This window comes from Berghia stephanieae, chromosome 11 (assembly GCF_034508935.2).
Source record: "Berghia stephanieae isolate SIO BIC M18660-M18661 chromosome 11, UCSD_Bste_1.3, whole genome shotgun sequence".
Taxonomy (NCBI): domain Eukaryota; kingdom Metazoa; phylum Mollusca; class Gastropoda; order Nudibranchia; family Aeolidiidae; genus Berghia; species Berghia stephanieae.
In genome coordinates this window covers 15,509,186-15,527,953 of record NC_088370.1, presented here as the reverse complement: position 1 = coordinate 15,527,953, position 18,768 = coordinate 15,509,186, and the positions used below count along the sequence as shown (strand labels likewise).

Below are 18,768 nucleotides of genomic sequence, written 5' to 3'. Positions count from 1 at the left end.
ATATTTATATTTATAGATATATATAATGTTGTCTGTTTTTTTTTTTTTTTTAGTTTTGTGTTAGTGTGGAGATTAACTTTTTTTTTTGAATATGGTGAGTTTGTCCATAAAGACAAAGAAAGAAAAAAATGACTTCACTTTGAATTCTTTTTGGTACTGTGAACTTTATTAAATTTTTTTTTCTCATTTGTTTTAGTTTGAATAAGCAGTTATTACTGTAAATTAGTCGATCCTTCGATATCTCAGTGTTAGAGCACTCACCTAACAGTATTGCCATTCTCTTAACCCTATTCCACTCCCAATTTTCATAGTCCTATTCATACCCCATGGGGTGGATTTACACCCCTATTCCAATGATAAGAAAAAATGTGAGTTACCCCATTCTTTTCCATTGGGGTGGTTTTACACCCCTAGTCAAATGGTAGGAAAAAAGCTTTTTACCCTATTCTTATCCAATGGGGTGGTTTTGCACCCCTAAGTTAATATAGGAAAATATGAAAAGAACTATTGTTGTTATTGCTTTTATTATTATTATTATTATTATTATTATTATTATTATTATTCATGCCGCCAGTTTTTACCATAATTAGTGCAAAGAATAGAGATAATGAAATAGAGTTTTGTTTCACAGCTTGTTCTATTTTTATTTTTTACATTTTCCACACCATGACTCTGACCCAACTTTTTCATTTCTTCCCCTTCCTGTTTGTCACATGTTCCTGTTACAATAATTACAACACAGAGCAGATGCTCCTATCTCCCTGTTCCTAAGGTTGTTCTATTTTGTTTTGAGTATTAATTTGATTCATTCATTACAATAAAATCAAAACGAAGTGAAAATGGCAGCGGATGCAAATAGGAATGTTTTTCGAGCATTTCAAGTGCCCTCAACAACTGATGAAAACAGTTCAGACTTTATTGATCTCCAGCCAGTTCATCTTTTAGATCCATCACTCTTAGAATGAAGTTCCAACCCTACATCAGGTAAGTCCCTTATTCTGAATCTATTCTTGCTTGTTTTATTTTGTTAGGGTTAACCTCTCTTTCAACTACTATAGGTCACATAAAGATACTGCACTACTTTGACAATTATTTGTGCGAAGCAGACTCAGACATGCAGTGTAGCACAAATCTTAGCCAGTAAGTTTTTTTTCACCTATTTGATATCTCATGTTTCAGATGTCATTGTACAAACCCTGAATGATCTAGAAGAGGATGGTGATGAGGATGATGGAGACGTTTTAGATTATGCCAGCAGCCAAGGTGATGAAGTTGCATCCATTCTAGACGATTCAGATCCCGAAATACTAGTTGATGAAGTTGAGGACAGAGATGAGGATATTCAAGAAGATGCAACTTTGACAACGTTACCAACTTGAGTAGCTCAAACTTTAACTTCAAATGATGGAATAGTATGGTCTGAAGAGCCTGTTGTCCAAAACTTTAGGCAAAGGCAATGTAATGTTTTTAGACAGGTCAAATCTCATAATGTAAGGAATGTTAACATCAAATGTGTTGTTGACCCGCTATCAGTTTTTACTCTTTTTTACGCCACTTGTCATTTCTAGCATTGTTAGATTTACAAATTTGGAGGGGATGAGATGCCAGGGTGACATGTGGGTGAAGACAGACGGTATAGAAATCATGGCTTTGCTTGGATTATATTACCATTTGGGAGCAAGAAATTTGAACCTGGTCAATGTGGCAAGAATATGGAGCGGCATTGCAGCAGACCCTGTGGCCAGAGCAACAATGACAATGAAGCGTTTTCTGAACCTAACAAATGCTCTAAGTCTAAGGTTTGACGACAGGACTACTCGAACAGTCAGAAGGGCCAGGGATGTTTTTGCGCCAATCAGGGACCTTTTTGATACCATCAACAATCAACTTTCTAAGATATATACTCCAGACATGAACCTTACAGTGGATGAGCAATTAATCCCATGGAGGGGAGAGTCAAGTTTCTTCAATATTTACCCAGCAAACCGGATAAGTATGGATTGAAAATATTCTGGATATGTGATTCTAAGACTGCTTATCCACTGAAAGCAATTTCCTATATTGGAAAATATGGAGAAAGGAGGACAAATTTAGGAAGAGAAACTGTCAAGGAATTAACTATGCCATATTGCAAAAGTGGTAGAAATATTACTTTTGATAATTTTATCACGGACAAAGAGCTTTTGTTATGCCTCAGAAAGCAAGGATTGACAGGAGTTGGGACAGTTCGTAGAGTCAAACGTTTTCTTCCTGAGAAATTTAAACATGGCAAGGATTTGAAAAAATCAGAATGAAGCTTTGCTTTCACCTCTGAATTGTCTTTAGTCAGACATAAATCAAACCACAAGAAATATTTTTGTTGTTACCCTATTAAATTTTGATTTTGAAACTCATTTCTTCCAGTTGGTTACGAGAAGAAATAAATTTAATTCATGTTTTTTAACAAATTAACTGATATGCGTGTAGTTTATCATACATATCAAAAATTAAAATACAATAAAAGTTGCCACAGTGTTATATTTCACTTGTTCCAAAGATAAAATTTAATTTCAATAAAATTCACTTGGTTTTTAAAAATAAAACTCATTATGGTCTCAGTTTTACTTATTGTGTTATTGTTTTTCTATTTCATGTGTGTTTTGTATATACATTTATATAATACTATCAAAATAGGCTAATGAAATCCTTGTCTGTTTATTGCTTGTTTATATAGGTATTTGATTTAGTTGCTCATGTTTTCTCTATACATAGGATGGGGTGTAAAACCACCCCCTTGGATTAGAATAGGTGTAGTCTTATATTTTCTATTAGACAGGATGGGGTGTAAAACCACCCCATAGGATTGAAATAGGAATGTTCCATTTTTTTCTCTTTATTGTCATGGGGTGGTTTTACACCCCATCGGATATGAATAGGGTATCTGACATTTTATACCTATATAACTCAAAATATATTATACTGATATAAATGATACTTTGTGGTCACAATTATCATATAACAATTAGCGATTACATAAAATTTCAACTTTCTAGCTCAAAAAATAAAAAAGTTATTGGTGAAAAACATAGGGCTGGGGTGTAAAACCACCCCATGGAGTGGAATAGGGTTAAAAAAACACATTAAAAAAATTTTGGCCAGGAAAATCGTCCTTCAAATATCGATTGATAAAAATGTCCATCCCACTGTAAAAAATTCTCAAACCTGGGACTTTAATGAAGTCATGAGTTTGAGAATTTTTGGAAGTCTCAGGTTTGAGTTTTTTACTTGATGATGTGGGTCGTTTTGATCTGTCGTTAATTAAAAAAGAAGTTTTCAGGCAAAACCTGTTTTTTTTTTTTTTAAATTTACGACAGAATAAAGGCATCTGTGTTTAGCTAAAATATTTTCCGATCCTGTTGTCCACCCACTAGCTTTTGGATTGCTGGGAAATTTAGATTTGGTGGAAAGTACTTTGCAATGAACTATAGGAAGCAAGCAGGACCTCTCCTCTCCCAGTGCTCAAACTATTTATGGCTAGTTTAGGGAGAGGTTAGCACGAGAGCTATGGGAGGCAGAGTGGAGACGGAGACCTCTTCCCGTCTCTTGGTGAATAAGAAAGGTGTGGGCTAGTACTTGTATTGTTTAGTGTTATGATTGAAAAGAACAAACAAAACAAGCGTCATCCGACTCACCAACACCATGGATAAAAATACCATAGAAAATTTCCTATAGGTATATATTATCCAAAGCAACATTTATTTATAAAAATCTTATCCTCAATGAGTGCCTAACAGGCTGTGCGTTCCATTAGGAGAAAAATGTTTCAAGTGAATAGTGCTTGGTGTTTTTCTCGGATAAGTAATTTTATATCATATTATAAGCGCAACATTTTTATTATTAATTTTTTATAATATTAAATGCTCTGTTGTTGTAGTTAATGATTTATTTCTAATATATCTTCATGGAATGTCTAGGAGATGATATCAAACGTTGCTGTACAGAGGGGTGGAATTAAAAAAAAAATCTCTGAAGAAAAATACAATAAGATAATAAAAAAGGGGGTGGAATTTGTGCCAGTTGGTTCTTAATTCTTTTTGACGAAGAAGTCCTTAATTTGACAAAGTCAGGGAGAGAAGGCTCTAGTTAAGACTACGGTTTGAAGCGACTTTTTTGGGGGTCGTGGATAACTCATACGGTAGAGTCATGATCTCCCCGGCCAGGTTTAGTTGTCGTACCAGTAAGGTCGTGGTTCGAGCCCCCAAAGTTTTTATTCTTTGTTGTCTTCTGGCACTTTCCTACTCACTTCATTTCTTGTTATTATCATTAATTTGTGGATTGCTTCTGTGTTGTCGTGATGCATTGTTGAATTTTCTTGAGAACTCAGTGCTGAATGCAGTTTCTGATGTCATGCAGTTAGATAATAATAATAATAATAATAATAATAATAATAATAATAATAATAATAATAAATCCATGAACAGACGAATGATTGTCGTCACTTTTCCACCTTGCATCAAGTTTTTATTCGAAGGCATAGACTATTGTGGTTCTTCTTCCTCTTCCCCAACTATATCAAACTGCTGGTATGTATTGGCAATATGCTTCAACAGTCGTAACGTCACTTCCCTCGTTATGACACATGGTAACTTAGCAACTGGCTCTAATTGGAACAATGGCGGATGCCCTTATGATATATTTCTCCGACGAGCATAAAAGGAGCATAAAAGCGTATCCAGAAGAAAAAAACCCTCATAAATCTGATCATGTTTTGAGTTTTACACATTCTGATCACAAGACATATGAAAAGTTATAGCCAGCATGAAGAATAAAAAGTACAGATTTTCTTTGTTTAGAACCACGATGGCCACCGTTGCTGGGTGACGTGACATCAGACTATTGATTCCAATTGGCACCGCGCTTATCTACTTCATCCAACCCAACTCGTCCCAAACAAAGTCACTCATATTAATGCATTGACAATGTCTAGATGGCTCGTAACCGAGTTGTATGACTTTTACAAAAAAGTTTATTACGCTGAATAACATAGAATCAATTAGGGTTTTCTGACACTGCATGTTGACAAAGCATGCTGTAATACGTAGTAATATGTACCTAGCATGTTATCTCAACTTGTTATACAGAGAAAAATTTGGTCACCAGCTCCAGTGTGCTTTATTGATTGCAGAGCATACTGGAATTCAGCTTGTTAGGATTTGGCGAGTACTGTAGTAATAATAATAATAATAATGATAACTATAAAATTGCTAATAAGTCAACTTGGGTCAGAAATCACAACTAGGAACTTTCACTATTTGAGCAAATATGCCCGTTGTAACAACTTAACACCGAAATGACATTACAATAGTCGGATGAAAAAGTACAAAAAACAAAAAGAATATGGAAAACTTTAAAATGCAACCCAACGCTCATGAACGCCTTTCTCTCCATGTGATGGGGGATAATCCAGGAAATTCAACTCTGAGATATGAGTTAAATGCTGTAGACTGGTTGTGTCCCCTGACTGTACCAGGCTGAAACAGTTCACTTTCAAGGGAAATAACTCGTTTCAAAATACTAAAAAAGGGGCAAGTAACCTATCAGAGGTAATAATATTTTTCTTAGATAATGGGATACAATCCAGGAAATATAACTTGCACTCTAGTAAACTTTTAATGAATGAGTTGTGTCCCTTAAATTTTTGGACTAAAATTCAAGGGATGCAATCCAGTCAGGACAAATTATTTTCAAGCCCCTGTCCTATTTACTGAATTACCTCTCTTGTTTTATTATTCAACTCGGATAGGTTATGTGCCCCTATTTTACCACTTTGGAAAGGGTTAATTCCCTTGAAAAGGAAAACTTCAAAAAGGGTTTTTCAAGGGATGCAACCCATTGTTCAAATAATTTTCATATCTCAGTCGTATTTACTGGATTGCCTCCCTTGCTATTCAACATATCAAAAGATCTCTATTTTTAAGGGATGCAACCCTTTCATGATGAATAATTTTCAGATTTGTCGTATTTACTTGATTGCCTCTCTTGCTATTTTTAAGTCCCGATTGTTTAGGTGCCCTATTTTGCATCATTGGAAATGAGTTACTTCCCATAACAATTTAGACCTCTTGAACAGGTGTGGTCAAGGTGTATGCAACCAATCCTAGTAACCGTTACAGAGTTGCTTTATAAGGATAAAAATAACTCTCACAAAATATAAATTCAACAGTCTGTCGCCTCCCTCTGTATAAGACCTAAAAAAAAAACCCTGAAAAAGTAAAATCCAGGACAAGTTCGAACCCACATGGAAAGAACACAGGCAAAAAGTGCAAAGAGCTGGAGTTTATTCCAGTATTTGTAACCTTAAACGGAGTACTATATAGCAATTGCTTGCTGACCTTTGGATAGGATTTTAGTCTACCGCAAACTACACTATGCTTGATTTAAGGCCCCCCCCCCCCCCCCAAAAAAAAACTTTGCTGGGTAGACAGGGTTGGGGGGTGAGGGATGTCGGAGAAAAATCGTAACTGCACCAAGGCCAGATGTCGGTCCCTTTGCTTGAGAATGATGACAAATACTCCAATTGGGCTGCCAGGACCTCCATAGCTTTTTGTTTTTAAGGGTTTTACAGCGCTTGTTACACTTTTAGGTCACTTCAGCGCCAAATAAAAGGATGAAGATGAGATTCAAGTTCTGAAAAAGCGCTAAAGAGAAAGATATGAAGTGAATAGAAAAGTGCCAGAAGACAATAGAGAATAAAAAAATTTTTCGCGGCGGTGGTGGGGTTTGAACCTGCGACCTTATTGGTACGACAACTCCGCCTGGCAGGTGAGAGCGTGGCTCTACCGTGTGAGCTATCCACGAACACAAAAATATTCGTTTCAAACTCAAAGTCATTACTAGATCCCTCTCTCACCCACTTCTTGAGACCGCCGATTCGTTCGTACACCACCATCGCGAATAATTTTGACCAGCAGTTAAGCTTAATAGCCAATATTCTCAACACAAACATATAACATAGAAACGATTGAGACATTGAGTATGCTCCGGTGTATGGGGTGAATTTTTAATTCAGAAAAGTGAGTGGAGCAGGCACTTATGTTGGTAACAACAAGATATGAAGTGAATAGAAAAGTGCCAGAAGACAATAGAGAATAAAAAAATAAAAAAATTTTTTGAGAATATTTTGAATATTTTTGTGTTCGTGGATAGCTCACACGGTAGAGCCACGCTCTCACCTGCCAGGCGGAGTTGTCGTACCAATAAGGTCGCAGGTTCAAACCCCACCACCGCCGCGAAAAATTTTTTTATTCTCTATTGTCTTCTGGCACTTTTCTATTCACTTCATATCTTGTTGTTACCAACATAAGTGCCTGCTCCACTCACTTTTCTGAATTAAAAATTCACCCCATACACCGGAGCATACTCAATGTCTCAATCGTTTCTATGTTATATGTTTGTGTTGAGAATATTGGCTATTAAGCTTAACTGCTGGTCAAAATTATTCGCGATGGTGGTGTACGAACGAATCGGCGGTCTCAAGAAGTGGGTGAGAGAGGGATCTAGTAATGACTTTGAGTTTGAAACGAATATTTTTGTGTTCGTGGATAGCTCACACGGTAGAGCCACGCTCTCACCTGCCAGGCGGAGTTGTCGTACCAATAAGGTCGCAGGTTCAAACCCCACCACCGCCGCGAAAAATTTTTTTATTCTCTATTGTCTTCTGGCACTTTTCTATTCACTTCATATCTTGTTGTTACCAACATAAGTGCCTGCTCCACTCACTTTTCTGAATTAAAAATTCACCCCATACACCGAGCATACTCAATGTCTCAATCGTTTCTATGTTATATGTTTGTGTTGAGAATATTGGCTATTAAGCTTAACTGCTGGTCAAAATTATTCGCGATGGTGGTGTACGAACGAATCGGCGGTCTCAAGAAGTGGTGAGAGAGGGATCTAGTAATGACTTTGAGTTTGAAACGAATATTTTTGTGTTCGTGGATAGCTCACACGGTAGAGCCACGCTCTCACCTGCCAGGCGGAGTTGTCGTACCAATAAGGTCGCAGGTTCAAACCCCACCACCGCCGCGAAAAATTTTTTTATTCTCTATTGTCTTCTGGCACTTTTCTATTCACTTCATATCTTGTTGTTACCAACATAAGTGCCTGCTCCACTCACTTTTCTGAGCTAAAGAGAAAGTAAGTCAAAGGGGACTGGTTCAAATAAGGAACAGATTCCATGAGCAATCTATCACAATGCGTCTATTTTGACATTACCACCAAAAAGCCACAAGCAAAGGATACTGCTATGATGGATACACTCAAATGTTTACAAAGTATAAATTCGAAACTAAAAAGCGAAAACAGTACACAACAGAAAGATGGTTGACAAGGAAAAAAAAATTCTCTCTCTCAAAAAAAAATAAAAAAAAGGAATAAATTCGACTGTCCCCCTCAGCAAAGGACCTGGAAACAAAACCCGAGCAATGTCAATCCAGAACAAAGAAAAGAGTCGGCAAAATAGACAAAGGGGGATAGAAGACATAGCATAGCAATAGTGACCTCTCCCTGAGGACCACTACACTATATAATAGGAGATAGAAAAGATAGAAAGGACGTAAACAATCCATTGACCCCAAAAGGACCAACATTCCCCTAACCTTAACTCACTCAACCCTAACACCGACCATATCCGTAGTTTTCCCGGGTTACTTTTACCCCATGCCTATTTAATACATTTTTTGGAGACAAAGTATAGGCCTAGTATAAAGCAATGTTTTTAATTTTTACATGCTAATGGTAGTTGAATAAAACAATCTATGTACATGCTCATTTTTAATATTTTTTTTTCCAATTTTGAAAAGTAGCAAAAATCTCTAGGATTGAGTGAGTTAAGAGGAATTCAACTACTAACTACATTGCCTAAAAAAATGAAAATGATAAACAACATAGAAGAGCTGTGTGTTAAATTAAAATATCTAAATCAAGAAAACAAAAATCCAAATGAAGTACTGGAATCTAGCAAACCCTCTGGAGAAGTAAAAAAGCGTGACAGAATCCGAGATAAAATCAAATCACCCAGCTGTACCATACCTATTTGCAGAGTGTGCTAGAACCCAGCGAGTATTGTAATATGCTTCAACAGTTGTAACGTCACTTCCCTCGTAATGACGCATGGTAACTTAGTAACTGGCTCTAAACTATCGGAACAATGGCGGACGACTTTATGAAATATTTCTCCGATGAGCATAAAAGCGTATCCAGAGGGGAAAAAAATAATTATTAATCTGATCATGTTTTGAATTTTACACATTCTGATCACAAAACATATGAAAAATTCTAGCCAGCATGAAGAATAAAAAGTACAGATTTTCTTTGTTTAGAACCACGATGGCCGACGTAGCTGGGCGACGTGACATCAGACTATTGAATCCAATTAGACATGGCGTTCACCCATGGATCAGTTAAGTACTACTAATATAATATTGACTGATAAAAAAAAACTCCAAAAACAATCTCCAGCAGAAAACAACAAACATTAAAGTATTAAGATTGAAATCTTTTATTCTTCTATCATGAACATCTTTCTTCCTGTGTGAAACATTCACTCATACTAATATAAAATCTCAATCACATGGAAAATGAAAATGATTGATTATCACAAAGTACATCATGAAAAAGCGGATCTGTTCCCATGCAGAGTATAAAATATGCAGTTCACAAGTGTACATATTCTATTAATATATGGATATAGTTTTGACAAAAACGTTCATTTCCTTATTTCTCCTTTTGGGCGTTTCAATGGATTGTAAAAGCACTCACATTTTTACACCTGCTATCAGACTTGTAATTCGAAATATGCTAGTATTTCTAATTCAGAAAACTGAGTGGAGCAGGCACTAATGTTGATAACAACAAGAGATGAAGTGAGTAGGAAAGTGCCAGAAGACAACAGAGAATAAAAATTTCACGGTGGCGATGGGGGTTCGACCCAGCGACCTTACTGGTATGACAACTCTGCCTGGACGGATTATTGTGGACCCTTGACCTCAAGAAGCTCTGATAATGACTAGGGTTAGAGACGATCTTTTTTGGGATCGTGGATAGCTCATATGGTAGAGTCACGCTCTCCTTGTCCAGGCGGAGTTGTTGTACCAGTGAGGTCGCAAATAACTTAGAATTTGGAGTATTTTTGTGGAGAACGTCGCAAAAACGACCTTTTCACACAGCCTCGTAAATCTAAATCGACGTAACCCAAGTTTGATATTTTCACTCAATTTTTAGAGTCTACATCACCCGACATAATACCGTTTAGGACGGTGGCTCACAAATTTGCTGTGTTCTGGGATAAATAACAATGTGAAATTGAATGTAAGGCTTCCCCACCTTCCCTTCTTTTGACTTAATTGTGCACCTTTTGTATCTATTGTTCTATTTTTATTCGCGCTTCCTTACAAAGTAGCATACTATTTCCTGCCCATCTATGTTTTTGTTTATTCATCTTAACAACGCTACTACCACATTTTCATTTATCTGTAGTGTTTCATTCATCCTGTTTTGTTGATAAAGGGGAAACCCGAAACATCCATTTTATCTGTTTTCGTTTATATTAAATTGAAGCTTACATTCAATTTCACATTGTTATTTATTTCTTCGAGCTCCAAGCAGCAGCATTTACATTGTATTCTGGAATATTATATGACAAAAAAAAATTATGAAAGTTTGACAAAAATTGCTGATCGGAACGTCTGTAGTCCAAGCATCATCTCATTCCTTTGGTGACGTCAATCCTTTCCATCCGTGCCCATTGTACAGCCGTATCCTCTGACACAGACGATGGGCAGATCCCTTCAGGTATGGCACTGTAAGTCCCCAGGGATAGCGATGCTGCTAGAAGGCCCATTTTGATACAAGAATCCACGCTGAGGCCCTGGTGAAGGCCTGTCACAAAGGCAGCTGTCAAACTGGAATGTAAACACGGGTAATTTGACGAGAGCAATTTATTTTTGAACTACGTATTCAATGTTTAGAAACTGGCTATGTGGTCTAGTGGTATGACACTCGCTTTCGGATCAGAAAGTCCTGGGTTCGAGCCTCGCACGGTGCATAGTTGCGTCCTTGGAGAAGGCTCTTTACCCACATTCTCTCACCATACTCAGGTGTAAAATGAGTACCTGGCTCTTAACAGCGTTGTCTCTGTCCGAAAAAAAATTTATTGTAATATCACCTAACAGATGTCATGTCCCGTCCTAAATGTTAAATGTTGCCGTTGGCCAGAGACCCTTTGTGAAGTGCTTTGAGCACGTTTAGTGGATATTGCGCTATATAAAAACCAATTTTTTTTTTAATGTGACATTATTGTGTGTCCATTGGGGGGGGGGGGGGGGGGGGGGGGGGGGACTGGCAGCTAAGTTGATAGAGCACTCGCTTCACATGCAAAGGGACTGAAATTGACCCCGGAATGAATTCTAGATGTTTTTCTGCTCCCCCCCCCCCCCCCCCCACCCCCTGTCCACCACGCAGTGATTGGGGTAGCTGGTTCTTTTAGACTTGCATTCTATCCAAATGATAGCAAGCGATTACCATTGTCTGTTTCACGCTAAGGAAATCCCCGAGATATACACAGGCTCCATGAGCCTAATGGCTCCGAATGACTACTTGTGTGTCTGTTGCAAAGTACTTTGGCCAAGTTATAGACCCTGTACTCCAATCACTACTGGATGAACAGAGGGAGTGGGGTTGGTGGTGGGGTTGGTGGTGGGGGTGGGGGGTGGAGGAGTTGTCGGGGAAAATATCAAGTGCCATGCACCCATGATCGATATCAGCCCCTTTGCTTGTGAGACAAGATATCTATCAACTGAGCCATCCAGATCAGTGTGTTTTTATTATTATAGGCTGAATAATAAAAGGTAGGGAAGGATTGTCAGGATGTCAAAAATAAGATAACGATGTGAAATTGAATGTAAGCTTCAATTTAATATACGAAAACAGATGAATTGGACATTTCGGGTTTTCCCTTTATTCAGGATTTCCTGCCTATCAATGTTTTGTTTATTCATCTTAACAACGCCCTTACCACATTACCTCATTCGTCTGTAGTGTTTCATTCATCCTGTTTTGTTGACAAAGGGGAAACCCGAAACATCCATTTTATGTTTTTGTATATTTGAAGCTTACATACAATTTCACATTGCCATCTTATTTCTTCGAGCTTCGAGCAACAACATTTAAAAAATAAGATGGAATGAAAAAATTTAAAAAATTTAAAGATGAAAAAAAAATTGAATTTGACTTACGTAATAATAACCATAACCAATGATCATTACAAATATCATTTACATATTGTTCACTGCAGTATTTAAAAAAAAACAAAAACAAAAAACCTAAACAAAGAACCCCATGGCCCACCACAATGAAAGAAAAAGAAAATCAAATTACAAATAAATTAAAGTAAAAAAATAAGGTTGTACAGCATGAAAGGATTAATAAGCTGACTAATATGTTAAGAATTTACATTTAGAGGTCTTGACTTGTGGACTACTGAGTACATTTATCTATTTCCAATAGAAAAGAGTTCCAGAAATTAGGAGGGGGGTAGGAAATTCAGAAGTTTGCTCAACAATATTGCTAAGATATGTTTTGCCAGAAGAATTTTGTTGTAAAATATTTCAAATCGGGGGTGTAGATTCTTACGAAATCTTTACATATGGGTACCATACTCTAAAAGAAATGAGCTTTATAGGCAGAGTGATTTGGTAGCAAGGTCTGTATAGATTTGGTAGAAAGTACTTTGCAACAGACTAGCATCCTATCCAAAGGGTAGCAAGAAATTGCTTTTGTGTTTCACGCTGCAAAAACCAGGATATACTCCCGCTCTACGGGCCTAATAGCTCTGGAGGACTAATACAATGGAACAAAATAACAAAATATAGACCTTTTCAGCCTCCGTTTCAGCTCTAAACGTACATTTGGTGAAACACAGAGAGAGTGAGAGACAGACAGATAGAGGGAGAGAAGAGAGAGAGAGAGAGAGAGAGAAAGAGAGTGAGAGAGTGAGAGAGAGAGAGAGAGAGGAGAGGAGAGAGAAGAGAGAGGGAGAGGGGAGAGAGAGAGAGTGTGAGAGAGAGGGAGAGAGAGGAGAGAGAGAGAGAGAGAGAGAGAGAGAGAGAGAGAGAGAGAGAGAGAGAGAGAGAGAGAGAGAGAGGAGAGAAAAAACCCCAGAATCCCATAGTCCACTCACCAATCACCTGCTCCAGACACACTGGCGATTTTTGGTTGCACCATTCCATCACCCAGGGCAGGATAAAACCAGGCGCGAAAAAGAGAGTTTTCAGTTTCACCATGTTGTCGTTGGATCTGAGTGATAAAACAAGAAAATTTTGTAAAAGACTGCTTTTATATAGCAATAGATCTCTGGAATTAATGTAGAGCTTTTGACCTTTATCGGATTTTCAGAACAAGGGGAAGCCTGATATTGGGAGGGTTCTATTAGGTCACAAAATATACAATATAGAGATCAAACACTGTAGCACAACACCCCAGTTGTCCAGTTTCTACAAAAATCATCAAAAGGGGGGCAGCGTGTGAGTAAAGAGTCTTTTCCAAGGACTCAACTATGCGCCGAGCACGAGGCTCGAACCCTTGACCTTCTGATCCGAAAGCGAGTGTCATACCACTAGACCACATAGCCGCAAAACAGCATTGTCTCTGTCGGAAAAAATGAAATATCGCCTAACAGGCGCCGTGTCTTGTTCTATGTTACATGCTGCTGTTGGTCAAGGACCCCTTGTAAAGCGCTTTGAGCATGTTTAGTGGATATTGCGCTGTAGAAATGCTCTAGTTTACCATTGATGTCTCATAATTGTGTATATTTATGGGTTTTTGACACAGGCTTACTTCACAAAGGAAATGATAAACCAAAAAAACAAAAACAAAAAGAATCAGGGGTGTGATGAATAGAAATAATGTTACAAAAACGACCTAAAGGCAAAGCTTCATAATATACTAAGTCTGCACAATAAGTGGCTGTACTATTAAATAGAGGCGGCCTGATAACTCATTTGGTAGAGCACTCGCATCACAAACAAAGGGGACCCAGATCGATCCCGGGTGCAGTCAAGATTTTTTTCTGACCCCCCCCCCCCCCCCCCTGTCTACCCAGCAGTAAATGGGTAGCTGGGTCTGTTAGATCTGGCAGAAAGTACTTTGAGATTGACTAGTGTCTTATCAAAAGGTTAGCAAGCAATTGCTATTGTCTGTTTCATGGTAAAGACACCGGGATAAACTTCGGCTCCATGGGGCAAAATGGCTCTGAAGGACGATTGATAAATAGAGCACATCATAGGTTACCTCTTTATCACGTCTTTCCCTGTGCTGTCCGGGCACCGGTAAGGGTGAGAGGTGCGACACGTCTCCACATGTGTGACACAGCAAGGCACCATGATGACCTAAGGTCACCAACACCACGGGTGTGAACATAACGAGGTCACGACACAGGGATACGGCGGTGTTGACGACATCGGACAAAACTTCACTGTTACAATCTAAGTGATCTGTTGAGTAAAAGCAAATGGAAAAAAAAAAAAAAAAGAATTAGCAATATTGTTATCAATGTGTACTCATTAGTCACTTTCAGGATGAGTCTAACAAAACTCAATGCTACAATCTATGTGATATGATGGGTAAAAATAAAAAAACCCAGTGCTATTGCTATCAATATGTACTAAGTTACCACTCTAGGGACGAGTTGTGTATATTTATTCTTATTTATTTCACTAGCAAGATATGTAATTTTGTTGTAAATATATTGAGAACCATCGGTCTATGAACTAAATTTTGTTTCAAGTGGTCAATAGATAGTTTGAAGTTGACGTCACACGGGTCTTTGTTATTGTTTTTTGCCATCTACGTTTATGAGTAATTCTCACTTAACAGTATTATCCAGACTATAGAAGTTCATAGTTACACAGAGTTCTGTGTGTTGGTCCGTTATACTTCCGGATGGCAATGTTGTGAGCTTCTTAGTCAAGCACATACTATCTATATTGTGAGGAAATTTGATTAAAATTATGTTAGAGTGTATGTTCTCAATGTCGACCTTTCTCGAGAACTTTATGAAAAGACCTCATGGTCTACCAAAGGCAACAACAATACCTTAATTATAATATGAATTGAACAAAGCTAAAAATCTAAACTCAAGATTAAAGAAGACCTTATGAATATGTTTTGTTTTTTTTTTGTTTGTTTGTTGCTTTAGGTCTCTTCCAACACAATTGAGGTTATATGAGAGACCGCTGAAACAAAAAAAAAAACAAACAAGCAATCTAACAAAAATAGTACAAATGTCAATCAAAATCATAACCTAAAGATATCATAAGCTAAATTATAAATAACCAAGAACAAACAGGCAGAAGATTTACAGAAAAAAAAATATCCCCTGTCAAAAATACAATCACAAACCAAAGAAGCAGGATAGGCTAGTAAAGAGAAGAAGAAACGACATCACTATCGGATCGTACACCCATGCGAACATCATAGGTATATGATTCAAGGGTAATGCTCCCATCCAACCACCCGCATGAATATGTATGATATGGCACATGATCACAGGGCATGGAGGTCTATCACAGATTAGGAGAGTTGCTGGGGATGCAATCTTTGTTGACAATTGGAGGGCACTTAGTCAAGGAAGTCAAGTTTGTACTCAGGTGAAGAATAACAGATTATTTGAGGATAAAGTTAGATAATAATGAACATGGTGATTTCAGTATTTCAAAATTGATAACATGAGATTAGGGACTTGTTATTTCAAGTGGTCTGTTACAAGGTGGGTTATTAATGAGTGTATGATGGTGGTGGTGGTGGTGGTGAAGATTATGATGTGATTGTGGTGGTTGTGGTTATGTTGTTGGAGGTGATTGTGGTTATGATCATGGTGGTTGTGGTGGAATTGATGATGATGATGATTGTGGTGATGTGATAACTGATGATGGTTGTGGCAAGTGATGATGGTTGTGGTAAATGATATGATGATGGTTGCGGTAATGATGACGACAATGGCTTGGTGATGTGATGGTTGTGGTGATGGGTGCGTTAGTTAATGGCGATGACGATGGTTGTGGTAATGGTGGCAGTAATGATGAAGATGACGCCGGTGGTGATGACAATTTTTAATTCAATAAAAATTGGGGGGAAAAAGCTGGTAATTAAGGAAATAGGGTATGAGTTAATATGCATAAAAAGAACAGAAACTGCAAGGAGTATTTGAAGACCCCGTTACTAAAAGTACTTAAGTCACATTTTCATGATCCTTAAATAATCAGTGATAAACTTAACTCACTGACTGCCACGGCCACTACATGTTGGGTTTTTAGATTTTGACCTTTGACTGCCATAGCCAAACCCACTCGATTTAATATTTGCTATTTTTTTTATTCTTCTGACCGAACTGTTTCGGGCATGACAGTTTGACGACGAGGTAGTTCATTTTTTTTATCTTTCATTTCATACCAAACTTGGAAGGGGTACTTTTTTTATCTTGACATTCTTTCTAGCAGGCCAAAGTAATAGATGAGGTATTTTTTTTTTCTTTTAGTTTTCCAACATAATGGAGAAATGAAATCAATTATTTGTAATTCTTGAGTGAAAAATAATATGAAACTACTTGTTTTTGTTCTACTTATTATTCTGATTATGTTGGTGATTGGGGGCACAAAATTACTTCCTTTTCAATCACTGTGCAATCCAGAATTAAAATGCAACAATACAAATGGTATCATTTGAAAGAACAACACAAGCAGGTTTGTTTGCTTTTTGAACTGTACTATTATCATAAAAATTGTGAACATGGTGAATTTTTTTAAAAAGCATGCATAAATGTCAGCGGCTTTTGCAATTCGGAAAACCTTGGCTGTCAGTTATTGTTGTTGTTTTTAAGGGTTTTACGGCGCTTGCAACACATTTAGGTCATATCAGCGCCAGTAAAAAGGAAGAAAATTGGATAGTGAAAAGATTCTAGATGTACAATAAAAAAGGACTTGAGGAAAAAAGTAAGACAAAGGGGAATGGTTCAAATAGGGAACAGATGTAGATTCCAAGAGCACACTATCAGTGTACTTAGTTTGAGATCAGCTAAATGTATCACCCATACACCAGCACAAGATCCCACTAAGAGGAATAAACTCAAATGCTTACATTATAAATTTAAAATAACAAACATAATAATACATAACAGAGATGATTTACAAGGAAAAAAACTATCATCTCCCAACACAATAACTATACATTTGACTGTTTCCCTCCAAGGACTCCGACCAGGGCCATGACAAAACCCAAGTAATCTCATTCCAAGACAAAGACAGAAAGCAAGTTGGAAAACAGATATAGGGGATAGAGACGATTTTAGTTTACTTGCTAATATTATGTTCTTATTGACGATTTTAGTTTACAAGCTAATATTATGCTCTTATTGACGATTTTAGTTTACAAGCCAATATTATGCTCTTATTGACGATTTTAGTTTACAAGCTAATATTATGCTCTTATAGACGATTTTAGTTTACTTGCTAATATTATGCTCTTATTGATGATTTTAGTTTACTTGCTATTATGCTCTTATTATGCAGGAGCGATATGTTTAAGTTCAAAATTGAATTTATAATGAAGAATATTTGACTTGAGTATAGTTTTCATGCTAATGTTATGCTTCTATGTAGGAGGGTGTGTTTATGGTGAAAATTAAATTTATAGTCAAAAATATTCGACTTGAGTATAGTTTTCATGTTAATGTTATCCTGTAATTATGTAGGAGTGACATGTTTATGGAGAAAATTAAATTTATAGTATAAAATAATCGACTTGAGTTTAGTTTTCATGTTGATATTATATCGTTATTATGTCGGAGTGATGTTGAAGACTGAAAATGAAAATCTATAGTCAAGAATGTTTGATTTGAGTTCAGTTTTCATGCTATGGAATGCACTCAGTCCTCGGACAAAGTCCTGTGAAAATTTATCATCTTTCAGGAAATGTCTGAAGACTGAGTTGTTCCACAAGGCTTATTTTTCATGAAATAGATGTTGCTTTGATCTGTTTTTTGTATGCATGCTTATTATGTATCATGTAGTGTCGTGATTTTTAATTTTGTTGTTTTTAAACATTTTTATTTTTATTATGTAAAGCGCCGCAGAGCACGATTAACGTGGATGTTTAGGCGCTATATAAATTCATTATTTACTATATTGAGGAAAATGAATACAATCCATCAAAGTGACTAAAAATTGTTTTTTTTTAATTAAAAAATTGACATTTTTGGTCATTTAAACTTTAAATATCCCCTTTTTGACATCTGGTTCATCCCCCCCCCCCCCCCCCCCCCCACACACACACACATAATACTGTTTTGTGACAATAGGCCACACATGTCCACACATACCGATATCTTTAACTGGTTGACCCGTCTTATCCATCAATGCGGAATGCATGACCTTCAACTCAGCAAGGTTAGGAGAGGTAAAGGTCAAGTTCAGCCAGGCGTCTGTCGAAAACGGCTTAGCTGCTTTGTGTAAATCTGTCGGTTCGTACCAAACTGAAATAGAGAGAAATAAAAGATGTTTCATGATATTTCATGTATTCATTTCCAGCTTATTATTGATCCATGAGTCAAATCGAGCTTTTCAGGCTTTTATATAGCGCAATATCCACTAAATGTGCTCAAAGTGCTTTACAAGGGGTCCCTGGTCAATAGCACCATTCAACATGTAGGACAGGACATGAAGCCTGTTAGGCGATATT

The 18,768-nt window shown here is 37.1% G+C and overlaps 1 protein-coding gene across 3 annotated transcripts in view; it reads right to left on the bottom strand.

The window, feature by feature from the left end:
* Positions 1-9,522: 9,522 nt before the first annotated feature.
* LOC144957011 (uncharacterized) overlaps positions 9,523-18,768 on the bottom strand; it is a 43,196-nt gene continuing 33,950 nt past the window's right edge. For all 3 annotated transcript variants that reach the window (XM_078887928.1, XM_078887929.1, XM_078887930.1), the window contains exons 16-19: positions 18,410-18,562; positions 14,326-14,528; positions 13,217-13,332; positions 9,523-10,940 (exon numbers count right to left, since the gene is read on the bottom strand). In XM_078887928.1, coding sequence (XP_078744054.1) covers positions 10,739-10,940; positions 13,217-13,332; positions 14,326-14,528; positions 18,410-18,562 — 674 coding nt within the window. In that variant the 3' untranslated portion in view covers positions 9,523-10,738. The remainder of the gene's footprint in view (positions 10,941-13,216; positions 13,333-14,325; positions 14,529-18,409; positions 18,563-18,768) is intronic.